Source organism: Coregonus lavaretus (genome assembly GCF_964263955.1).
Source record: "Coregonus lavaretus genome assembly, chromosome: 5".
Lineage (NCBI taxonomy): Eukaryota > Metazoa > Chordata > Actinopteri > Salmoniformes > Salmonidae > Coregonus > Coregonus lavaretus.
Window position 1 is genome coordinate 9797178 of NC_139992.1, and position 27634 is coordinate 9824811.

Below are 27634 nucleotides of genomic sequence, written 5' to 3' on the forward strand. Positions count from 1 at the left end.
GACTGATGTTTTCATGTCTTCTCAAGAGTCTTTTACAACCTATAAATAGCGGTGTTTCTTCGACTTTCTTCAACTACCGTCACCAAGGCTACACTCATTAGAATGGCTCAATACCATCACCCACCAGCCCCCTCCCTTCCATCACCCACCAGCCCCCTCCCATCAGTTGTGGTCATGGCTCTGGAATGTAGACAGTCACACTTACAGGCTTACCTTGGTCCATATGACCCATTTCACCAGCATGAAAGCCTCTCTTGCTGTATTCCTGATGCCCCTCTTCATTACCTCACATGGTGTGTTCTCTGTGGAGATTAAGACATAGATTAATGATCCCACTTTAAGCTGAAACAAAGATACAATTGCTGTTGTTATAGGCTAGCTGATGTGCTGGCTAGAAATTCTGCAGTCAGTGGCAAGGCTAATGATTAGAATCCCTGGAGTGATCTGCTATACTGTTCCTCTTCTTCTGGGTTCTGTATCTGTAATGAGGGAGTGCCTTACGTTATGTGGCAGCATGCATCCCTGGTTCAGTGCCACTGATGGTGAGTCTGTCTGCTAGTGTGGGTGCTGTGCTTTCAGGGCAGACTAACGTCCTGGGGTACGTCGGCACCCTATTCCCAATATAGTGTACCGCTTTTGACCAGGGCACTGTATATGGAATAGGGTGCCATTTGTGATGCAGTCCTGGTCTTGGAGAGGAGAGTGTGGAGCCTAGGCAGGCCTTGACAGGCTGTGTTGGCTGGCGTCCTGGTGCCTCGATCCAGCCTCTCTCCAGACGGCCTGGGCTGGGAACACACTAAGCCAGGGCTCCCTGTAGAGGACTGGATGCTGACAGTACAGCCAGCAGATCTACTCATCCTTCTTCCCCCTGTTCTGCTGTCGTAGCTAGCAGACTGTGGTATGTCTTTTGTTCTCATGAGTCTGGCAAGCGAGACTGATGTTTTCATGTCTTCTGATGTTTTCACCTCCTATAAATACTGAGCAATGTTTCTTCGACTTTCTTCAACTAACCTCTAAGGCTACACTCATTAGAATTGCTCAATACCATCACCCACCAGCCCCTCCCTCCCATCACCCACCTGCCCCTCCCTCCCATCACCCACCAGCCCCTCCCTCCCATCACCCACCAGCCCCTCCCTCCCATCACCCACCAGCCCCTCCACCCATCACCCACCAGCCCCTCCCTCCTATCACCCACCAGCCCCTCCCTCCCATCACCCACCTGCCCCTCCCTCCCATCACCCACCAGCCCCTCCCTCCCATCACCCACCAGCCCCTCCCTCCCATCACCCACCTGCTCCTCCCTCCCATCACCCACCAGCCCCTCCCTCCCATCACCCACCAGACCCTCCCTCCCATCACCCACCTGCCCCTCCCTCCCATCACCCACCTGCCCCTCCCTCCCATCACCCACCAGCCCCTCCCTCCCATCACCCACCAGCCCCTCCCTCCCATCACACTTACAGGCTCACCTGTCACTCTGTCCTCCAGGTGTCTGTTTGTATTGTTAGTATTGACCTGGCCTACGGTGATGACAGAAAGGATAAGAGGTTGTTGGTATTTGTAATGTGGTGCCAGTCTGCCAGAGCGTCGTACCGTCAAGCGTCGTGGGTCTGTCTGTAACCATGGTACCCTTCGCCACATAACCTTTTTAAGACTTGTAAGACCCAGACCAGAGAGGACACATCATAACCACCATGGCAGCCATTGAGTGGTGGATCAAAGAAAGAGGAGAGACTGAGATAAAAACCCTGGTGAAGACAAACAAACTCTCCTCCAGTTCAGTTCGCCCTCAGACTGGGCGTCTCCATGGTGATCTTCCTAGCGACAGGGAGTCCTGTGGGACTGCTGTCGACCTGAAAATGAACGCATCACAGAGGACATTTTAAAGCCCTCAGCTTCACAAGCTCAGAAGGAACAGAACACGATGTGGAGAATCAGAGAATATCCGGTCAGAATCAGAAACGATAAAGCTTGTTATTATAACCAATGAGTCAAATGCTACTAATGCACAAGATGCTTCAATTAATAATTATTCTATTGCATTCTCAACTCTAACAACTCAGTATTGAGAAGGAATCAAATGGAATGTGTTCACAGACCTTTTATTCTCCATGCATTTCAAACCTACACTGTGTAGGATTATAGCTGTACAAATCCATACCATTTTTGCTCAGAGATACAGCACAGTGCTAGTCTCTGAATAATGAACGCTCCTCTTACTGTAGGTGTGCTGATAATATGAATTATGTACAAACAGAATAGGTTATCAGTGTTCTGATCTTTCTCCCAACCAGGGAGAGAACTCTTACATAATAACAAGTGTGCAGGCTTGTGTGGAAGAGCAATATTTACATGGATCTTACTATAATCTATCCTTTTGCTGTTAGAATCCTTTGCCTTTTGTTCCCCAGGCATTCATTTATTCTATCTCTCTCTCCCCTCTCTCTCTCTCTCTCTCTCTCCTCTCTCTCTCTCTCTCTCTCTCTCCCTCTCTCTCTCTCTCTCTCTAGCTGTTTCATTCATGAGACACAGCGCATCAGCCTTCGGATTTGCAGTGAGTTCCATTTATACATATTAATTAGTCATAAAGTCATGGTGTGCATTTTATTAACGCTGGTTGGGTTCAGACGCAATGCTGCCATCGTCTCCTTGGTAACAGCCAGGGAAGCATGAGAACACATCAGAACACTGTGTGATAACAGAACAGACCCCACAGACCATAGAAATAGAATCCATTCCATTTCTATTTATATGGCACAGACACTGTAGTAGGAAGCTCTAGTTTATTTGTTTATTTGGATCCCCATTAGCTTTTGCAGAAGCAGCAGCTACTCTTCCTGGGGTCCACATAAAAACACAAAACATGACAAATAACATAACACTGATAAACTGATAGACAAGCCCCACAATTCTTTTATTCAACGATATACAAACAATACAACTAAAATATAAAACAAACAAGAATGGTATCTAGAATGCTATTAAAGCACACTATAATTCCATGTCAGGTATACCAGGACAGATTACTGAAGGACATGGACATTAATAAACCAATGCTGAGCTGTTAAGCCAGTTGGTGCCATCTATGTTTCAACAGAAAGAAACATGACTGTTTACGTGTGTGTTTTCCCACTTTTTCTAAGGAATTAATATCCCAAAGTAATTGTGTGCTGGTTGGTAGCTATAGCTGCATGAAACCAGAGGGTGGCGTTATAATGACAACCATAGAGAGTGTGTCTGATGGTGCCTACAGGCTAGAGTCTGTCTTCAGACTGCTGAGCTGTAGTAGTACTAGGAGTAGTAGGCTGTTAATGACACCACAGGGGATAGATGTGTTGGTCTCACGGTAAAGAATCCTGCAGTTCATTAACCACGCTACTCTAGTGGAAAATATAGGGAGTTTAGGGTAATAGTGGAATGGAAGGCGGGACTGTAGACTTCAGTGTTTTCCTGAATGTGATGTATGTTATTTTACTATTTGATGCATCCCCACTGGAGACCTAATTCCTGTCTTTACAGTTTGACGCCACGTTGGACGTGCTGTCTTCAATCATCGTGCTGTGGCGTTATAGCAACGCAGCAGCTGTCCACTCTGCCCATAGGGAGTACATGTGAGTAAAACGGACACAAAATGTATATTCATCTCTTTGAACGTTGCATGGTGTTCCCAATTAGAATGTTCCCTGTACACCACCATAGCAACAGTTCTCACCTAGTAGCCTACTGGATAATTACCACCATAGCAACAGTTCTCACCTAGTAGCCTACTGGATAATTACCACCATAGCAACAGTTCTCACCTATTAGCCTACTGGATAATTACCACCATAGCAACAGTTCTCACCTAGTAGACTACTCGATAATTACCACCATAGCAACAGTTCTCACCTAGCAGCCTACTGGATAATTACCACCATAGCAACAGTTCTCACCTAGCAGCCTACTGGATAATTACCACCATAGCAACAGTTCTCACCTAGCAGTCTACTGGATAATTACCACCATAGCAACAGTTCTCCCCTTGCAGCCTACTGGATAATTATCCTCAGAAGCCTGCCTTGTAAATTCAATTTTCCTTGAATCTACTGTATATCAGTGTCTCGTACAGTGGCTTTCGAAAGTATGCACCCCCCTTGGCATTTTTCCTATTTTGTTGCCTTTTGGGGGGGTTTGTATCATTTGATTTACACAACATGACTACCACTTTGAAGATGCAAAATAATTTTTTTTGTGAAACAAACAACAAATAAGACCAAAAAAAAGAAAACTTGAGCGTGCATAACTATTCACCTATGACTAGGCCATTCCAAGACATTTAAATGTTTCCCCTTAAACCACTCGAGTGTTGCTTTGGCAGTATGCCACGCATAGCCTACAAGCCACTGATGCAGACCTTTGAAACATTTACATGTTAAATAAGTCTAATAAATCCATGTAATATAGCCTACACCATCCTTATGTCATTATGTTAGGTTCTGATCTGGCTATGCCATATAATTGTGGTTTACACTAGTTCATTTAGCAGAAAATAATTGCTTATAATTCCGTGGCGTTATTTTATATTATTTTATAGTATGAAGAATACAATTGAACATACAGTACCAGTCAACATTTTGGACACACCTACTCATTCAAGGGTTTTTCTTTTTTTAAACTATTTTCTACATTATAGAAAAATAGTGAAGACATCTAAACTATGAAATAACACATATGGAATCATGTAGTAACCAAAAAAGTGTTAAACAAATCAAAATATATTTTGCATGAAAAAAAAGTTGCATGAAAGGCATGAGCTCTGCTTTGTTTTTTTTGCGCAGGCTGTACACACTTCATCAGTCTCTCATTCACAATTTGACAAGCACTTGATAATGCCTCAAATTTCCTGTCGGCATCTCCTTTGTGTGGCCGTAAGGCCCCCTAAAAAAATGCTGGCCTTTTGCAGCCAGTGCCCGTTGTGCCCTTGGGCTGAATATAACAATTATAATTCATTTCTCCTTGTTGTGCGCTCCAAAGCACCTCTCACTCACATTCACGTGATTGGGTCTTTCTCACAGGCTACAAGTGAAGACAGACACATTGGGGACGCAACTGTCCACGTCCTTATCCAATTCCGAGGCGCATATTGAAGATATCGGAAGAACTGTCTACATTTACTTTCGCCAGCCAACAACATGAGTAGGTCTAACGAACAGGAAAAGCACTAGGCTATGTCAATCTGCTATCCCCCATAGTACAAAGTTGACCTATTCTATTCTGTGCGAGAAATTAATATTCCATACATTGTCTGGGACAATTGTGGGATGCGATAGATCCCAAATTAATACAACCACTAGCATCAAAAAAACTGTTTTAAGTAATGAGGCTGATGCAACAGATCAGAATGTTTAGCTTAAAATGTTGCTAAACTATTAGGCTATTTCTTCACATTATAAGCACAGCAATGCGCACACCGCAGTAGGCTATAAACGTGAATGTTCCATTAGCAGGAAAACACCATTATCAAAAGTGACAGCAAATGTGATTATGCATGTAATGCTTTTATTATGAAGGTGCATTTTTATGGTGAAAATGATCTTCCCCAAACTTGAAACTCACGCGCTGCATATGAATGCCAGTTAGGCTCTACATCCGTCGTAAAGTGGATTAATGTGCTAATTTTAAGAAGTTGTTTGGCCACTTTAGTTGTGATACAAACCTTATCAAAACATATAGGCCAATGGGCTAGGCTACATGAGGTGTGCGACTATGATTTGAAAAAGTCGCAAAAAAAGGCATGCGCTGTTTCTTGCTTTAAATTGGGCATCATTCACAATTTATAATATATAATTCACGAGTGATAGGCTAATATTGTCACCCATCAGACTATTCTTGATTTAATCTTGTCTTTACATATACTAAATAATGTATGTGTGAAATTTGTTTTGATTTAGAATGGACCATTATTATGCACCTGTCTCGAAACAGGGGCGGGGAAAAAATACATGTCATCTATGCACTTAAATAGCGAATGTCAACTAGGCTATACTCCTGTTGTAAAGAGAAGCAATGTGCTTAATATTAGGAAAGTTGAGAAATAAATATAGTAGGTATAGCCTATAGAAAGCTGATGGGATCCTCCTCTTTTTAATAGAGGCCATCACTCTGTTTTCTCACGCAATTGCATAGCCTATAGAAATGTTGCGCAACATGAGCTCATGGGCTCTCATGAAGTGTTTGATTAGATTTTCAATACATTTGCATTGATGTCAGAGTGATTAAATGTATGCACTCACTTAACTGTAAGTCGCTCTGGATAAGAGCGTCTGCTAAATGACTAAAATGTTAAAATGTTAAATGATTAGAGGGACAATAGAGTGCTGAGTACCAGGCAGTTAGCACATTTGGTAGGCTACTAATGACCATCAGCAGCATCAGAGCTTGGAGAAGCCTAATTACCGTGACTAAACGGTCACATGGAATTTGACTGGTGACCGCCGGTGTGGCGGTAATATGGTCACCGTAACAGCCCTATTCGTACATGACCATATTGAGCTGTTAAATGTATTTTTAGTCCAGGCTGCCAGGTAGAGCGTCTGCTAAATGACTAAAATGTAAAATATAGGTACAGTATATCTTCCACAGTGTTACAGGATACAGTATATATTCCACAGTGTTACAGGATACAGTATATTTTCCGCAGTGTTACAGGATACAGTATATCTTCCACAGTGTTACAGGATACAGTATATCTTCCACAGTGTTACAGGATACAGTATATCTTCCACAGTGTTACAGGATACAGTATATCTTCCGCAGTGTTACAGGATACAGTATATCTTCCACAGTGTTACAGGATACAGTATATCTTCCACAGTGTTACAGGATACAGTATAACTTCCACAGTGTTACAGGATGCAGTATATCTTCCACAGTGTTACAGGATACAGTATATCTTCCACAGTGTTACAGGATACAGTATAACTTCCACAGTGTTACAGGATGCAGTATATCTTCCACAGTGTTACAGGGGTTCATCCTAGTTCGCATCTTGTTCCTGGTTCGACAGCATCTCACAGTTACTTCCTCAACACTGCAGAATCTACAATGATAAAGGACACTGCCGCCCGTCTACCACCCATCTTGTGTCTGCCCACTGTAGGGGGATGGGAGTACAGGAATGGAGGGGGGAAGGGAGTACAGGAATGGAGGGGGATGGGAGTACAGGAATGGAGGGGGATGGGAGTACAGGAATGGAGGGGGGAAGGGAGTACAGGAATGGAGGGGGATGGGAGTACAGGAATGGAGGGGGATGGGAGTACAGGAATGGAGGGGGGAAGGGAGTACAGGAATGGAGGGGGATGGGAGTACAGGAATGGAGGGGGATGGGAGTACAGGAATGGAGGGGGGAAGGGAGTACAGGAATGGAGGGAGGAAGGGAGTACAGGAATGGAGGGGGGAGGGAGTACAGGAATGGAGGGGGGAAGGGAGTACAGGAATAGAGGGGGAAGGGAGTACAGGAATGGAGGGGGATGGGAGTACAGGAATGGAGGGGGAAGGGAGTACAGGAATGGAGGGGGATGGGAGTACAGGAATGGAGGGGGATGGGAGTACAGGAATGGAGGGGGAAGGGAGTACAGGAATGGAGGGGGGAAGGGAGTACAGGAATGGAGGGAGGAAGGGAGTACAGGAATGGAGGGAGGAAGGGAGTACAGGAATGGAGGGGGGAAGGGAGTACAGGAATGGAGGGGGAAGGGAGTACAGGAATGGAGGGGGAAGGGAGTACAGGAATGGAGGGGGGAAGGGAGTACAGGAATGGAGGGAGGAAGGGAGTACAGGAATGGAGGGGGGAAGGGAGTACAGGAATGGAGGGAGGAAGGGAGTACAGGAATGGAGGGGGGGAGGGGGGGAGGGAGTACAGGAATGGAGGGAGGAAGGGAGTACAGGAATGGAGGTGGGAAGGGAGTACAGGAATGGAGGGGGGAAGGGATGGATGGATAAAGACATTCTCATTCTCAGTCACAACCAGAGATAAATGGGGAAGTAATGACGAAGGAAGAAAACAACATCTTTCTCCGGTGCCAAAGATGCACTAAACTGTGAAGCTGCTGCTGGAACCATTGCCAGGAACCCAGAGAAATTACACCTTTCACTTTTGTTTAAAGGGAACAGATCTCCCCTTCCTCTCTATGTCTGATTAAACCTGTGTTAAAATAGCACTCACAAACAGCTCTGGGTCCCTGGAGAACCAGTACAGCAATTAAAGTGTACCTCGGGGAGGTGAAGTAAAAAAAAAACTGCAAGGCAATTTGTTAACTGAAAAATGTATTTTAGTGAAGATTTTTGCTTCCATTTTTACTGGATGATGACAAGGGAAGCAACCCTCCCTCAGTAAACCCATGTAACCCATGAATGATAATTCATACAATTGTTAACTTGATATGTATGCATGTATCACACTACACACTACATCATCCTACATTTACCACATCAAATCTACATTTGCTAAGTAGAACCATGTAGGGTTCTTCAAAGAACTCCCACTATATGGTTCTTCCTAGAACCCTCTATGAAGGGTTCTGCCTAGAACTCTTTATGAATGGTTCTACCAATAACCATTTTATCATTTGAAGGTTCTTCCTAGAACCATCTGTGAAAGGTTCTACCGAGAACCCTTTTTATCTTTGGAGGGTTCTTCCTAGAACCTTCTATGAATGGTTCCACCAGCCTTATTAGCCTTTAAATGTAATTATTTATGACAATACATTACATACTGTATGTCTTAAGGCCTTATTTTGTGGGCCTAATTATACCCTAACACAGTGTTGTTAGGAATCTCCTGGTTTATAGGCCACATCAGGCCTGCAAGTCACGTTATGTTGGCTTGCAAAGTGATGTGTAATTCCTATTGGAGTCCAGCCAGAGTTAGGATATCCAACAAGTGAAATTGTTAATCACCTGCAACCTGTATTCAGAATGACTGCAGGGTAGGGAAGATTATATATTGAGACTACCTCATTCATCTAAACTGGACCAACCATCTCAGTAACGGGTGCAATAAATCCAATTATTAACAGATTTAATTCGTTTAGAAAATGATGGTTTTTATCTTTGTGTAGCATAAAATGAATCAACCAAGCAATGCACTGTACATGCAAAAACACTGATATTACAGCAAAACAAACAATTCTGAAAATCTCCCTGCAACAGAACATGCTGGGAATTATTATATATTGTTCTATGTAGAACCCTTGCCTTCCAAAGAATCCTTGCCTTCCAAAGAATCATCAAAGAACCCTTTCTTCCAAAAATGGTTCTTAGGATGTTAAAGGTTCTTGGTAGAACCCTTTGCCTTACAAAGAACCCTTGTCTTCCAAAAAGGGTTCTTCTGATCAAAACAGTTATTTGTAGAACCCTTTCCCCCCGCAAATAACCCTTTTTTCTAAGAGTGTAATGGTATGGTAATGATATGGTATGGTAATAGTATGCTAATAGATGGTATGGTAATAGTATGGTAATAATATGGTAATTATAATTGTATGTAATTGTATGGTATGGTATGGTAATGAGATAATATGGTATGGTATGGTAATAGTATGGTAATAGTTTAGTATGGTAATAGAATGGTATGCATTATGTGGTAATATGTTTTGGTTTCTGTATGTCCACAGAGCGTGTGTGGTCCTTGGGGTGGTCTTCATCTTGTCATCCCTGTGCATTCTGGGAAAAGCCATCCATGACCTGGCCACCAAGCTGCTTCCTGAAGTGGTGAGAGACACGCAAAACGCACGCAAGCACGCACACACACACACACACACACACACACACACACACACACACACACACACACACACACACACACACACACACACACAGACACAGAAAACCCCGTAGTGAGACATCAGTGTGATATATCAGTTATTTTAGAATCTTTCCTCAAAGTCTTCACCATGTTTTATATATTTTTTTTTACATTTTTACATTTTTAGTCATTTAGCAGATGCTCTTATCCAGAGCGACTTACAGTTAGTGAGTGCATACATTTTCATACTGGCCCCCCGTATATACCTGAAGGTGTCTTTTTATAGCCCCCTTTTGTACTTGTGATGTCAAAGAGGTCTTCCTCTGTCTCTCTCTGTTTCACCTGCCCATGTGATGAAGTGCAAGGCCTGCTGAAGCAGAGAAAGGAGTGACTTGGTTAATCCTGGAAATGAAATTTGCCACATTCGCCGAATACAACAGGTGTAGACCTTACAGTGAAATGCTTACTTACAAGCCCTTAACCAACAATGCAGTTTTAAGAAAAATAAGTGTTAAATAAAGAAATAGATAAGTAAAAAATAAAAATAACAAATAATTAAAGAGCAGCAGTAAAATAAAATAACAGTAGGGAGGGTATATACAGGGGGTACCGGTACAGAGTCAATGTGCGGGGGCACCGGTTAATCCAGGTAATTGAGGTAATATGTAGATGTACACTACCGTTCAAAAGTTTTGGGTCACTTAGAAATGTCCTTGTTTTCCATGAAAACTGTTTGAATAGGAAATATAGCAAAATGAATAGGACAAGTAGTCATTGACAAGGTTAGAAATAATGATTTTTAATTTAAATAATAATTGTGTCCTTCAAACTTTGCTTTCGTCAAAGAATCCTCCATTTGCAGCAATTACAGCCTTGCAGACCGTTGGCATTCTAGTTGTCAATTTGTTGAGGTAATCTAAAGAGATTTCACCCCATGCTTCCTGAAGCACCTCCCACAAGTTGGATTGGCACTTCTTACGTACCATACGGTCAAGCTGCTCCCACAACAGCTCAATAGGGTTGAGATCCACTCCATTATAGACAGAATACCAGCTAACTGCTTCTTCCCTAAATAGTTATTGCATCATTTGGAGCTGTGCTTTGGGTCATTGTCCTGTTGTAGGAGGAAATTGGCTCCAATCAAGCGCCGTCCACAGGGTATGGCATGCCATTGCAAAATGGAGTGATAGCCTTCCTTCTTCAAGATCCCTTTTACCCTGTAGAAATCTCCCACTTTAACACCACTTTAACACCCCTAGCCATCACATTGCCTCCACCATGCTTGACAGATGGCATCAAGCACTCCTCCAGCATCTTTTCATTTGATCTGCGTCTCACAAATGTTCTTCTTTGTGATCCGAACACCTCAAACTTCGATTTGTCTGTCCATAACACTTTTTTCCAATCTTCCTCTGTCCAGTGTCTGTGTTCTTTTGCCCATCTTAATATTTTATTTTTATTGGCCAGTCTGAGATATGGCTTTTTCTTTGCAACAAGAAGGTCAGCATCCCGGAGTCGCCTCTTCACTGTTGACGTTGAGTCTGGTGTTTTGCAGGTACTATTTAATGAAGCTGCCAGTTGAGGACCTGTGAGGCGTCTGTTTCTCAAACTAGACACTCTAATGTATTTGTCCTCTTGCTCAGTTGTGCACCGGGGCCTCCCACTCCTCTTTCTATTCTGGTTAGAGCCAGTTTGCACTGTTCTGTGAAGGGAGTAGTACACAGCGTTGTACGAAATCTTCAGTTTCTTGGCAATTTCTCGCATGGAATAGCCTTCATTTCTCAGAACAAGAATAGACTGATGTTTCATAAGAAAGTTATTTGTTTCTGGCCATTTTGAGCCTGATGCTCCAGATAGTCTCAAGAAGGCCAGTTTTATTGCTTCTTTAATCAGCACAAGAGTTTTCAGCTGTGCTAACATAATTGCAAAAGGGTTTTCTAATGATCAATTAGCCTTTTAAAATGATAAACTTGGATTAGCAAACACAACGTGCCATTGGAACACAGGACTGATGGTTGCTGATAATGGGCCTCTGTACGCCTATGTAGATATTCCATTTAAAATCTGCCGTTTCCAGCTACAATAGCCATTTACAACATTAACAATGTCTACACTGTATTTCTGATCAATTTTATGTTATTTTAATGGACAAAAAAATTGCTTTTCTTTCAAAAACAAGGACATTTCTAAGTGACCCCAAACGTTTGAACGGTAGTGTAGGTGCTGCTGTAGGCCCTCCTTGGTTGGGGACAGAAGCACCAGATCATCAGCAAACAGTAGACACTTTACTTCAGATTCTAGTAGGGTGAGGCCGGCTGCTGCAGACTGTTCTAGTACCATCGCCAATTCATATATATATATGTTGAAGAGGTTGGGGCTTAAGCTGCATCCCTGTATCACCCCACGGCCCTGTGGAAATAAATGTGTGTGTTTTTTTGCCAATGTTTGTGTACATGGATTTTATAATGTCGTATGTTTTTCCCCCAACACCACTTTCCATCAATTTGTATAGCAGGCCCTAATGCCAAATTGAGTCGAAAGCTTTTTTGAAATCAACAAAGCATGAGAAGACTTTGCCTTTGTTTTGTTTTGTTTGTCAATGAGGGTGTGCAGGGTGAATACATGGTCTGTCGTACGGTAATTTGGTAAAAAGCCAATTTGACATTTGCTCAGTACATTGTTTTCGCTGAGGAAATGTACGAGTCTGCTGTTAATGATAACGCAGAGGATTTTCCCAAGGTTGCTGTTGACGCATATCCCACGGTAGTTAAGGAATACCTGGGATAGGATAAAGTAATCCTTCTACCCCCCCCCCCCCCCCCCCCCCCCAAAAAAAATTGTAAAGTGGTTATCCCACTGGCTATAGGGTGAACGCACCAATTGGTGAGTCGCTCTGGATAAGAGCGTCTGCTAAATGACGTAAATGTGCCCTTGAGCAAGGCACTTAACCCTAATTGCTCCTGTAAGTCGCTCTGGATAAGAGCGTCTGCTAAATGACTAAAATGTAAATGTAATGTAGTTATTAGGGTCAAATTTGTCTCCACTTTTGTAGATTGGGGTTATCAGTCCTTGGTTCCAAATATTGGGGAATATGCCAGAGCTGAGGATGATGTTAAAGAGTTTAAGTATAGCCAATTGGAATTTGTGGTCTGTATATTTTATAATTTCATTTAGCATACCAGCAACCCCACAGGCCTTTTTGGGTTGGAGGGTTTGTATTTTGTCCTGTAGTTCATTCAATGTAATTGGACAATCCAGTTGGTTCTGGTAGACTTTAATAGTTGATTCTAAGATTTGTATTTGATCATGTATATGTTCTTTCTGTTTGTTCTTTGTTATAGAGGCAAAAAGATTGGAGGAGTGGTTTATCCATACATCTCTGTTTTGGATAGATAACTCTTCGTGTTGTTGATTGTTTAGAGTTTGATGTACTTAACCCTGGGCAACATGGGCCTGGGAGGCTCACAGTGCTACACAAATTGTACATTTTTCTACTTAATACTCACTGTATTCCCCCCAATTGTAATTGGACATTTTTCAATAAATGCACTGTAATTTAAAGCTAAAATCCTTAGTTGCTACATGGAATACTTTGGTATGGAATACCATGATATACCCATTGATTCGTGAAGAATATATCTTATAAATGCCTCATGAGCTTAATTTCAACTGTCGTACCCCATCAGAACCCAAAATATAAGCTTGTTTTACTTCAACGTAAATGTAAACAAACACTATATAGCCTCAAAACTTGGTTAAAATGATCATTTTGATATTGTGGATGGTCATTCCTTGCATCCATAGCTCTGTCTATGAATTTGAGAGTGGTTACTGTACATTTCTCCATGCTCATCCCACAGTTTTTTACCAGAAGAGAGGCGTTTAGAATTGCAGGAAATTAGCTTGAAAACTGCAACATTTACTCTCCGATGACAAGAGGTGGGCCTTTAAAATGTTCCTTCCCAGGGACCGAGACTTGGTTCGTCCAGCCATGCACTGCCAAAGTCATAGGAAAACTCCTTGTATGCTATTTCTATCTCACTCGAGTTGTGAGGGGCTCCCTGATGATTTTGCTATCACAAAAGTGGTCCCCGACCCAAAAGGTTTGAGAACCCCTGCTGTATAATGAAGCAATAAGGCCAGAGGAGGTGTGGTATATTGCCAGAGGAGGTGTGGTATATTGCCAGAGGAGGTGTGGTATATTGCCAGAGGAGGTGTGGTATATTGCCAGAGGAGGTGTGGTATATTGCCAGAGGAGGTGTGGTATATTGCCAGAGGAGGTGTGGTATATTGCCAGAGGAGGTGTGGTATATTGCCTTTTTTTTTGTCATACCTGCATTCAGGGCTCAAACCACCTAGTTTATAATCCAGTTTAGATAGTGATTGAACAGATCTGGCTCCAACAGACCTGTCTTCACATACTCATACACTACCGGTCAAAAGTTTTAGAACACCTACTCATTCAAGGGTTTTTCTTTATTTTTACTATTTTCTACATTGTAGAATAGTAGTGAAGACATCAAAACTATGAAATAACACATATGGAATCATGTAGTAACCAAAAATATATTTTATATTTGAGATTCTTCAAATAGCCACCCTTTGCCTTGATGACAGCTTTGCACACTCTTGGCATTCTCTCAACCAGCTTCACCTGGAATGCTTTTCCAACAGTTTTGAAGGAGTTCCCACATATGCTGAGCTCTTGTTGGCTGCTTTTCCTTCACTCTGCGGTCCAACTCATCCCAAACCATCTCAATGTGGTTGAGGTCGAGGGATTGTGGAGGCCAGGTCATCTGATGCAGCACCCCATCACTCTCCTTCTTGGTAAAATAGCCCTTACACAGCTTGGAGGTGTGTTGGGTCATTGTCCTGTTGAAAAACAAATGATAGTCCTACTAATCCCAAACCAGATAGGATGGCGTATCGCTGCAGAATGCTGTGGTAGCCATGCTGGTTAAGTGTTACTACATGATTCCATATGTGATAATTCGATTGCCTGTGGTCTCGCTATAGTAAGAAAGAGAGCAATGTTCATCCGGCTCCTTTGTAACTCCAATGGCAGACATATACAGCAAAAAGCGCTGCCGAAATGTTTTCCAATTCGCGTCCACATTCCCAACCAGGCTCAAAGCCTCCGGTGGCTTGATAACATCCGTTACACCTCCATAAACTCCAACATTCACAGAATAAACACGATTTCCTGGTACCATGTATGACTCTGTGGGTTACAGCGAGCAGAGACGACCATCACCACCAATCATAGTTAACGAATTCTTAATGTTATTCTGCCACTGCCACACATATACCACAGCTGTTGTAAAATAGTGTTGTAAACAATCACTCAGAACCACATCAATACAGGTCCAATGTCCTTCTAAACAGTCTCAGTTGGCCCATCTATAGTAATCCTGCCTGGGCCTGTGGCCAAATCAAACCCCAGGGGTCCATTGTGCTACGCACACACACACACACACACACACACACACACACACACACACACACACACACACACACACACACACACACACACACACACACACACACACACACACACACACACACACATACACACACACACGCATGTACACACACACATGCATGTGCACACACACACACACACACACACACACACACACACACACACACACACACACATACACACACATACACACACACATACACACACACACACACACACACACACACACACACACACACACACACACATACACACACATACACACACACATACACACACACACACACACACACACACACACACACACACACACACACACACACACACACACACACACACACACACACACACACACACACACATATACACACACATACACACACACATGCATGTGCACACACACACACACACACACACACACACACACACACAACTGCCCCTGGGGTCGAGCTGCAGTGAGAGGCGATCCATCAGCCTGAAAGGATTAACTGGTCCAGGTGCTAGTAAGATTCAGTGTATGGTGGATAGGCGGTGGTAGCTGTGTGTGTGTGTGGATTGCCTGGATGTGATTCCTCTCACGTCCACCCTCCCTCTCCCTCAGTGGCCAGTGAGTCTGGAGCCTGATTACAAATGGAGGAGTTAGATTGGTTTCCCAACTGCTGTGTGGAAGCGGACCTTTCATTTGAGCCAGGGGTATATGACAGAAAGAAAGGAAAAACACCTTCTGTCTTTTATCTCTCTCTCTCTCTCTCTCTCTCTCTCTCTCTCTCTCTCTCTCTCTCTCTCTCTCTCTCTCTCTCCCTCTCACAACCGTCTGACAGACAGAAGGTGTTTGAGTCTGAACATGCAGAGGGAAGGGAAAATATCTCCATATTAGATAGAGGAACAACCAGTAGTGTTGTTCAGTATTGATTCCAGACCTCAGTTTGACTTGGTAAAGGCTTCTGATGTGGGGAATAAGAGGGAACACTCAAAATGTACTGGGGTGCTTTGGGAAGGGGTTGTGTGATTTTGTTATTCAATGTGTTTGTATGGGCTAATAGCAGTAAGGCCAGATAAAATGTTTCATCAAATAACGCGTGCTTGCGTGCGGTCTTAACATTTCTAATGAATTAGCAAAATGATCCTTGGTATGACCTTCTTAAAACAATTCCATATAGCTTAGCAGACCTCCCCTCCCCCGGCTTAGACAGGGCTTAGACTGTTTAGTGCAAAAAATAAGGGGTTACAGTGGCTTGCGAAAGTATTCACCCCCCTTGGCATTTCTCCTATTTTGTTGCCTTACAACCTGGAATTAAAATTGATTTTTTGGGGTTTGTATCATTTGATTTACACAACATACATACCACTTTGAAGATGCAAAACATTTTTTATTGTGAAACAAACAAGAAATAACACAAAAAAACAGAAAACTTGAGCGTGCATAACTATTCACCACCCCAAAGTCAATACTTTGAAGAGCCATCTTTTGCAGCAATTACAGCTGCAAGTCTCTTGGCACATCTAGCCACTGGGATTTTTGCCCATTCTTCAAGGCAAAACTGCTCCAGCTCCTTCAAGTTGGATGGCTTCCGCTGGTGTACAGCAATCTTTAAGTCATACCACAGATTCTCAATTGGATTGAGGTCTGGGCTTTGACTAGGCCATTCCAAGACATTTAAATGTTCCCCCTTAAACCACTTGAGTGTTGCTTTAGCAGTATGCTTAGGCTCATTGTCCTGCTGGAAGGTGAACCTCCGTCCCAGTCTTAAATCTCTGGAAGACTGAAACAGGTTTCCCTCAAGAATTTCCCTGTATTTAGCGCCATCCATCATTCCTTCAATTCTGACCAGTTTCCCAGTTCCTGCCAATGAAAAGCATCCCCACAGCATGATGCTGCCACCACCGTGCTTCACTGTGGGGATGGTGTTCTCAGGGTGATGAGAAGTGTTGGGTTTGCGCCAGACATAGCGTTTTCCTTGATGGCCAAAAATATCAATTTTAGTCTCATCTGACCAGAGTACCTTCTTCCATATGTTTGGGGAGTCTCCCACATGGCTTACTTTAAGCAATGGCTTTGTTCTGGCCACTCTTCTCTAAAGCCCAGCTCTGTGGAGTTTATGGCTTAAAATGGTCCTATGGACAGATTTCTCCAATCTCCGCTGTGGAGCTTTGCAGCTCCTTCAGGGTTATATTTGGTCTCTTTGTTGCCTCTCTGATTAATGCCCTCCTTGCCTGGTCCGTGAGTTTTTGTGGGCGGCCCTCTCTTGGCAGGTTTTTTGTGGTGCCATATTCTTTCCATTTTAAAAAAATGTATTGAATGGTGCTCCGTGGGATGTTCAAAGTTTAGGATATTTTTTTATAACCCAACCCTGATCTGTACTTCTCCACAACTTTGTCCCTGACCTGTTTGGAGAGCTCCTTGGTATTCATGGAGCCGCTTGCTTGGTGGTGCCCCTTGCTTAGTAGTGTTGCAGACCCCCCCCCCCCCCCAAAAAAAAAAAGTAGGCCTACCTGGTAGAATGATATCATGATGATTTGTATCAATCGGGTGCACATTTGTCTTGCATACCCTGCCATCATATGTGCAGTATAGAAACACTGCTAGCCTAACACAAATGTACTGTGACTAAAATTCATCTGGGACATTCAATGATGCTCTCCAACACCTGACACAAATATGGTTGATTTGCGGGGGTACCCTGACTGGGACTCAAACCCTGGTCCCTGTGACTGTCATTCCAAAACCATTATACTGTCACTATCCTCGCTATATGAACCATGCTACAATTCCTACCAAGTGAGTTAACCCTATTGGCACGATGCATAGGGTGTTTGCCTTTCACGCCAGTGATCCGGTTTTACTTCCTTGTCCTGCCATTTGAGACATTAGTGTCAGAAGTGGGAATACCAAATGGCTAAAATCTCTTGGTGAGATTGCTAGTTGTTGTACAAAGGTTGTTGAGTATTATTACAAGGGGTACAACTTTTATTTAATTTTGTATTGTGATAAAAAAATGTTTTATACAAAATCAGTTATACAGTTAAGTAAATGTGTATGGCCTTGGGGACAGTACATTTAACCAACTAGACTAGCATACAACACCACAATGCAATGAATATTGCATTATTGTTTTCAAGTGAGTACAATTGAGTACAATTCTACTCTAGGCTGTAAACTGCAGTGAAAATTCCATTTGAATAATGTTGCAACAGCCCTGTTATTTGAATGTTTCATTCCATTTGGATCAGTTTGGGGTCGACTGGACAGATTTATAAGGTCTAGAAAGGCACAGTACAGGACAGTCTGGCTGTATTTTGACTTCTGATACTGATGAGCTGTCTGTTGCCGGTCATCATTCTCTTAAGTCCTCCTATATAGTGTAGCCACATACTGTAGGTCTATGCTCCCAGCAGGCCCAGTTATTCAGGAAAGCTTAACACGCGTTCTGCCTCCTTTCCGATCCGAGCTACTATTCCTCAACCTCGAACCTAACGCTTCAATATTGCCTAAATATTTATAATTTAACTTTTTTAATGTATTATGTCGTAGGGACTGGATGTTGGAGCAGCCTTAATGGCAGTAATTAGCAGGAGGAAGCAGGATCAGGTGCAAAATAGTGTCCAGTTTATTAACAGTGAAAGGTGGTTCCAGGTGAATGACGAAATCCAATGAATATTTACATAATTTACGAAAGGTATTTACAAAATGAACAGACTCTTAAATTACAGGTTGGAACAGAAATCAAAACCTTAAGCCTCAATCAGGCCTACCCTGTCAAACCAACTATAGCAGGTTGGGGTTAACCAGGCTATAGACAGCCTCCCCACACAGTTCACATACCAGAGCTAGAAACATAACCCCTGCTCACAGTAGAAACAGGTACCTTTATACCTATGGCCCTTCCCTACGGACCATACCATTAACCATGGAGCTCTTTACCCCAAATATGGCATATTAAATCATGAACAGACATCTTCATTACACCCACATTAACATATGCCGTCTAAATAAGCATCTTAAACATTCCTGGCTTATCCTCAAAGCGGGAATACTTTCCAATAATGAATACACATTTGATAACAATAGTTCTGCAGGCCAACAGGCGGCAAAACGTCTTACTTATGGAGTCGCGCACACTCGCATTACGGACAGACATGACAGACAAGACACGGAGCTCCAAGACACAGAACATGTTACAATATGGAAATAAACTAAACAAACATCTCGGCAGTGTAGCAAGTGTTCATGTGCACCTGAACATCCACTTGGAGGATCCACTTTTGAGTAATGTTTACTTAAATTTAACGCCCCCACTAAGCCACGCCTCCAATAATTTCCCAGTGTGCCTTGCCTTTTCGATTGAATTGTAGATTTACCACCAATTACTGTATTTGTTAGTGACAGAGACATAGTAGTTGAATTCGTTCATTTTCAGTCCTGTGGCCTTCACCAAGTGAGTTCCTAGGTGAATAGTATCACTATAATTGAACCATTACATATATCATAAGGCCTTATACAGTGGCCTGAAATTCATAGTTTACAGGCCACATCAGGCCTGCAAGTAGGGTTGCAAAATTCCACAAACTTTCCCAAAAACATTTCCAGTAATTTTCCAACCAGGATTTATTGAAAAAACCTAGGAAATGTACCTGAATTTTGCAACCCTAACTGTAAATCACATTATGCCGGCTTGCATAGTGATGTGTAATTCCTATTGGAATCTAGCCAGCTTTAGGCTATCCAACAGTTGAAATTTGTATTCACCCGCAACCTGCATTCATAATGACTGCCAGGGTTAAGAACAGTGGGAGGAAACGACCTAAGCCATTTAAACCATTTCAGTAATGGGTGCAAAAATTTTATGATTGGATTAGTTTATAAAACAATTCTTTATCTTTGTGTAGAAAAGCATTTAATCAATCAATCATTTACATTTACATTTTACATTTTAGTCATTTAGCAGACGCTCTTATCCATAGCGACTTACATGAGCAATTAGGGTTAAGTGCCTTGCTCAAGGGCACATCGACAGATTTTTCACCTAGTCGGCTCGGGGATTAGAACCAGCGAAGTACATGCAAAAACACAGATATTAAACTCAATTCCAAAAAATCAACCTGCAGAAGAGCATGCTGGGAAAAAAGTTAATTTGTTATCATATCTTTTTAAAAATGTAGTTGGTGTGACTTCTCATTTAGTTTTGAGTCAGAACCACATAAACATTTAAATGACTTTTCATTGAGTTTGAGTACAACTTACTAGAGGTATTTGAGTTAACAATGCCTTGGGGTTTCCAGTGGATATACAGCATATTGTATCAGCACAACACGTGTCTATACTAAGCTGTTTGTCACCTTTTGTTTCACTAAGGGCTCTATTCAATCCGTATCGCGGAACTTCAGTGTTACAGCGATATTGGAATTTAAATGTATTTTCCCTTGTTAGGGAAGATATCTCCATATTAGATAGAGGAAATTACTTTCACATTTCTATTCTATCGTTTAGCGACACAGATTGAATAGAACCCTAATACTGGATAGGAGGCAACATGTGTTTGTGAAGCAGTGTAGCACCAGACTAAACATAATGACCTTGTGGAGAGGAGAGGCAACTTGCTCATGCTGCAAGCTGGCTGAGGACATATTAATATTAATGACACTGCTGAGGACATAACAAGAGCACTCTGTAACGCCTTGACTCATCTCATCTCATCTCATCTCACACTGACTGTCCTTTCTATTCTCTCTCTCTCTCTCTCTCTCTCTCTCTCTCTCTCTCTCTCTCTCTCTCTCTCTCCCCCTCCCCTCTCTCTCTCTCTCTCTCTCTCTCTCTCTCTCTCCCCCCCACTCCCCCCCCCTCTCTCTCTCTATCTCTCACTCTCTCTCCTCTCATCTTTCTCTCACTCTCTCTCTCTCTCTCTCTCTCTCTCTCTCTCTCTCTCTCTCTCTCTCTCTCTCTCCCTCCTCTTGCTCTCTCTCTCTCCCCTCCTCTCTCTCTCTCTCTCCCCCTCATCTCTCTCTCTCTCTCTCGCTCTCTCTCTCGCTCTCTCTCTCTCTCTCTCTCTCTCTCTCTCTCTCTCTCTCTCTCTCTCTCTCTCTCTCTCTCTCTCTCTCTCTCTCTCTCTCTCTCTCTCTCTCTCTCTCTCTCTCTCTCTCTCTCTCTCTCTCAGGATGACTTCCTCTTCAGTGTGTCTATTGTCAGTGGGATTATGTGTATCATCCTGGCTGTGTTGAAGTTCCTGCTGGGGAGAGTGCTGACCAGTAGAGCCCTCATCACTGACGGTAGGCTGGGAAAGACTCATACATCCAAACACACACACACACACACACACACACACACACACACACACACACACACACACACACACACACACAACACACACACACACACTCACACACACACACACACACACACACACACACACACACACACACACACACACACACACACACACACACACACACACACACACACACACACTGTGCACACACACACACACTCTCACAAATACTGGACCAAAGGCTTGCACAGCATGCCTACTTGAACTGAAGCCAATTAAAGCAGCGATATAAGGCCTTGTGCCAGGGAGGTGAGAAAAATGGGAGAAAGTCAGAAAAACAAATGATGGTAATAAATAAGAGCTGGGGGGTGACTGGTGTACGTGGTTCAGCTGTAGACGCTCCTCTCCCACAGGATCAAAGTAGAGCCTCACCCCCTCCCACCATCACTCTCTCTCTCTCTCTCTACACCCGTTCCCTCCCTCTCTTTGTCACTCTTCCCCCCCCCCAGGTTTTCACAACACACAAAGCAACAATCCAAAGTCTGATGTTGCTGTTCTGTTCTCAGACCCTTCACGCTAGATAGAAGCGGATGACTGACTGGTTAGGGGAGGGTCTCTGTCTGTCAGTCTGTTTCTGGTGTGCGGGGGAGATGAGTTGCACTGGCATACAAATAATCAAAGAGGTTTGGTTCTGACTGGCTCTGGATGCCAGATATTCAGAATACAGTAGCAGCAAATATTATCATTTTTAAAGAGTGAAAGAAGAAGGAATGCCATGGTAGTCAGGAACAGTCATGTCAGTCAGGAACAGTCATGGTAGTCAGGAACAGTCATGGTAGTCAGGAACAGTCATGGTAGTCAGGAACAGTCATGGTAGTCAGGAACAGTCATGACAGTCAGGAACAGTCATGATGGTCAGGAACAGTCATGGTGTTCAGGAACAGTCATGGTGGTCAGGAACAGTCATGACAGTCAGGAACAGTCATCGTAGTCAGGAACAGTCATGTTAGTCAGGAACAGTCATGGTGGTCAGGAACAGTCATGGTAGTCAGGAACAGTCATGTTAGTCAGGAACAGTCATGGTGGTCAGGAACAGTCATGACAGTCAGGAACAGTCATGGTGGTCAGGAACAGTCATGGTGGTCAGGAACAGTCATGGTGGTCAGGAACAGTCATGACAGTCAGGAACAGTCATGACAGTCAGGAACAGTCATGGTAGTCAGGAAGAGTCATGGTAGTCAGGAACAGTCATGGTAGTCAGGAACAGGCTGTACACTCATACTCTTGGTGAATGAGAACAAACCTGATTTGTTACTGTTTTATGATTAACAGACATGAAAAGTTAAATGTACTTTGTGTAATCAACATGTTCCGTCTTCCCTTATGTGGTTATTAATGTGGTTATTCTCTGTGGCTGTAGCGTTTAACTCCATGGTGAGTTATTAATGTGGTTCTTCTCTGTGGCTGTAGCGTTTAACTCCATGGTGAGTTATTAATGTGGGTCTTCTCTGTGGCTGTAGCGTTTAACTCCATGGTGGGGGGCATCATGGGTTTCTCCATCCTCATCAGTGCTGAGGTCTTCAGACACCACCCTGACGTCTGGTACCTGGACGGATCCATCGGCGTCATCATCGGACTTGTCATCCTCGCATATGGGGTCAAGTAAGAGAAGTGTAGCCTGCAGGCACGCACACACAGACATGCTCATAGACGATCACATGGCAGACGGTCACATGACAGACATGCTCACACACTCACATGCACAGACATCAATTGTTCATTTTGGAATTGACTCCCATTCAACAACGTTTTTTTTTTTGGGTGACAGAATTTAATTCTGTGCAATTCAAATAGTCAAATAATGAGTTTCATTGAATCTGACAGGTCACACCTCCAGTTACCAAAGAATATATCACTTTTTTTCTGGAAACAATGTTCATATACTCTTTTAACCTTAGTGCCAATAATAGCAAATTATATTTCCCTTTGTTTGGCTTCTTTTTGAAGGCCTCAGGGTCAACTTCAGGATTAAACTAATACATTCTGGGAAATGTAGTATTTTCCCCATATTTAACAAAAATAAAGAAATATAATCACTTAGAATATATATACAGTGAGGGAAAAAAGTATTTGATCCCCTGCTGATTTTGTATTTTTGCCCACTGACAAAGACATGATCAGTCTATCATTTTAATGGTAGGTTTATTTGAACAGTGAGAGACAGAATAACAACAACAAAATCCGGAAAAACGCATGTCAGAAATGTTATAAATTGATTTGCATTTTAATGAGGGAAATAAGTATTTGATCCCTCTGCAAAACATGACTTAGTACTTGGTGGCAAAACCCTTGTTGGCAATCACAGAGGTCAGACGTTTCTTGTAGTTGGCCACCAGGTTTGCACACATCTCAGGAGGGATTTTGTCCAACTCCTCTTTGCAGATCTTCTCCAAGTCATTAAGGTTTCGAGGCTGACATTTGGCAACTCAAACCTTCAGCTCCCTCCACAGATTTTCTATGGGATTAAGGTCTGGAGACTGGCTAGGCCACTCCAGGACCTTAATGTGCTTCTTCTTGAGCCACTCCTTTGTTGCCTTGGCCGTGTGTTTTGGGTCATTGTCATGTTGGAATACACATCCACGACCCATTTTCAATGCCCTGGCTGAGGGAAGGAGGTTCTCACCCAAGATTTGACGGTACATGGCCCCGTCCATCGTCCCTTTGATGCGTTGAAGTTGTGCTGTCCCCTTAGCAGAAAAACACCCCCAAAGCATAATGTTTCCACCTCTATGTTTGACGGTGGGGGTGGTGTTCTTGGGGTCATAGGCAGCATTCCTCCTCCTCCAAACATGGCGAGTTGAGTTGATGCCAAAGAGCTCGATTTTGGTCTCATCTGACCACAACACTTTCACCCAGTTCTCCTCTGAATCATTCAGATGTTCATTGGCTTCAGACATTGGCCTGTATATGTGCTTTCTTGAGCAGGGGAACCTTGGGGGCGCTGCAGGATTGCAGTCCTTCATGACATAGTGTGTTACCAATTGTTTTCTTGGTGACTATGGTCCCAGCTGCCTTGAGATCATTGACAAGATCCTCCCGTGTAGTTCTGGGCTGATTCCTCACCGTTCTCATGATCATTGCAACTCCACGAGGTGAGATCTTGCATGGAGCCCCAGGCCGAGGGAGATTGACAGTTATTTTGTGTTTCTTCCATTTGTGAATAATCGCACCAACTGTTGTCACCTTCTCACCAAGCTGCTTGGCAATGGTCTTGTAGCACATTCCAGCCTTGTGTAGGTCTACAATCTTGTTCCTGACATCCTTGGAGAGCTCTTTGGTCTTGGCCATGGTGGAGAGTTTGGAATCTGATTGATTGATTGCTTCTGTGGACAGGTGTCTTTTATACAGGTAACAAACTGAGATTAGGAGCACTTAAGAGTGTGCTCCTAATCTCAGCTCGTTACCTGTATAAAAGACACCTGGGAGCCAGAAATCTTTCTGATTGAGAGGGGGTCAAATACTTATTTCCCTCATTAAAATGCAAATCAATTTAAAACATTTTTGACATGTGTTTTTCTGTATTTTTTTGTTGTTATTCTGTCTCTCACTGTTCAAATAAACCTACCATTTAAAATTATAGACTGATCATTTCTTTGTCAGTGGGCAAACGTACAAAATCAGCAGGGGATCAAATACTTTCTTCCCTCACTGTTTGATGTTTTATTTACAAGATGTATATTTGTATAGACTATACCTACTATAGAATAGAAGAGGCATTTGAATTTCACTGAATTCAATTATATTTCCTTTCATTCAAATTCGAATTGCAATTATGTTTCCTGTTTACTACTTCAATTCAAATTCAATTTGGAATTGAGCCCAACCATGACAGACACACATGCTACACACCCATCAGCCATAAATAGGACCACATTCTGTATATTGACACACATTTCCCCATGGGGATAATAAAGTCATTATCTTATCTTACAGTTAAAGAGGACCACAATGGAAACAAGTCCCAGACTTTATTTAAGCAATAAGGCACGAGGAGGTGAGGTATATGGCCAATATACCACGGCTAAGGACTGTTCTTATGCACGATGCAACACGGAGTGCCTGGATACAGCCCTTAGCCGTGGTATGTTGGCCATATACCACAAACCCCTGAGGTGCCTTATTGCTATTATAAACTGGTTACCAACGTAATTAGAGCAGTAAAAATAATTGTTTTGTCATACCATGTCAGCCAATCAGCAATAAGGGTTCAAACCACCCAGTTTATAATGTGTGTTATCCTCCATGACTTTACTCATGTGGATGTATGTCTTTTTGAAATGTTATGTGTGCTTGTTTTAAAAATGGTTGAATTAACGATTGTAGTTTTTTTATACTTAATCATTTAATGTGTTATGGCACATCTTATCTACTCTTCTATCACACGACATGCCTCTCTTCTCCCCCCTCCAGACTGCTGCTGGACATGGTACCCAGGGTGAGACAGACCAGGAACTACGAACGCTTTGAGTGAGCCAATCACCAGATTGGTGGGATGCTCCGAGGTTACACCTGCTGCACCCCTAACCCTCCCCTCTCTCTCTCTCTCTCTCTCTCTCTCTCTCTCTCTCTCTCTCTCTCTCTCTCTCTCTCTCTCTCTCTCTCTCTCTCTCTCTCTCTCTCTCTCTCTCTCTCTCTCTCTCTCTCTCTCTCTCTCTCTCTCTCTTTCTCTGTGTCTCTCTCTCTATCTCTCTCTCTGTCTCTCTCACACACACACACACACACACACATAGATGCACACACACACACATACACAGGCCCTAGCCTGGAGAGACTCGGAGGGTAAAACAATGAAAGACATGAAGATGTTGTCATTCTGAATGCCAACCCCTCAATCAAGCATTTCCCATCCAGTCACCCCCTCCAACTGTTTCTCCTTACCTCCTGACACATTCTGTACATCATTACTACTATCCAGACCCATGGCGAAAAGAAGGAGGGGAGGAAAGGGGTGAAGAAATGAAAAGGAAGAGTTGGCATTAACGGCTGGTACCAGAGAGAGCGGCGTTCGTCTGGCATGTCTATTTGAACCCCCTGCCATTGTTGCTAATGGGTCTGGGTGACCCACTGCAGGTTCAGAGTGTGGGTTGGAGTGGAATCCTGCCACTACTTTCTGCCCTGTCTGTCTCTATTGCTCTCTGAGATTAGCTTTGTAACTATAGTACGCTGAACAAAAATATGAACGCAACACACAAAACTGTCAAAGATTATACTGAGTTACAGTTCATATAAGAAAATCAGTCAATTGAAATAAATAAATTAGGCCCTAATCTATGGATTTCACATGACTGGGAATACAGATATGCATCTGTTGGTCACAGATACCTTAACAACAATGGACCTCATAATGGGCCCCAGGATCTCGTCACTGTATTTTTGTGCATTCAAATTGCCATCGATAAAATGCAATTGTGTTAGTTGTCAGTATCTTATGCCTGCTCATACCATAATCCCACCGCCACCATGGGGCACTCTGTTCACACCGTTGACATCAGCAAACCCGCTCGCCCACCCAACGCCATACACATGTTCTGCTGTTGTAAGGCCAGTTGGAGGTACTGCCAAATTATCTAAAACGACATTGGAGGCGGCTTATGGTAGAGATATTAACTTTACATTATCTGGCAACAGCTCTGGTGGACATTCCTGCAGTTAGCATGCCAATTGCATGCTCCCACAAAACTTGACACATCAGTGGCATTGGTTTGTGTGACAAAACTGCACATTTTAGAGTGGCCTTTTATTGTCCCCAGCACAAGGTGCACCTGTGTAATGATCATGCTGTTTAATCAGCTTCTTGATATGCCACATCTGTGAGGTGGATGTATTCTCTTGGCAAAGGAGAAATGCTCACTAACAGGGATGTAAACAAATTTGTGCACAACATTTGAGAGAAATAAGCTCTTTGTGCGTATGGAACATTTATTTCAGCTCATGAAACATGGGGCCAACACTTTACACGTTGCGTTTATGTTTTTGTTCAGTATACATAAAGAGAGATATACAGTGTAGGTAGGTCTGTGAGCAGCTCACACAGCTGGAGTCATATAC

General features: G+C 43.0%; 1 protein-coding gene across 1 annotated transcript; it reads left to right on the forward strand.

Moving 5' to 3' along the window:
- Positions 1-1697: 1697 nt before the first annotated feature.
- LOC311128798 (transmembrane protein 163a-like) lies at positions 1698-26057 on the forward strand (the record flags this gene model as incomplete). Its single annotated transcript, XM_084161031.1, has 7 exons — positions 1698-1839; positions 2514-2557; positions 3523-3614; positions 9651-9747; positions 21416-21527; positions 23047-23188; positions 25997-26057. The coding sequence occupies 7 exons, from the start codon at positions 1698-1700 to the stop codon at positions 26055-26057; spliced, it is 690 nt and encodes a 229-aa protein (XP_084017157.1).
- Positions 26058-27634: the final 1577 nt, after the last annotated feature.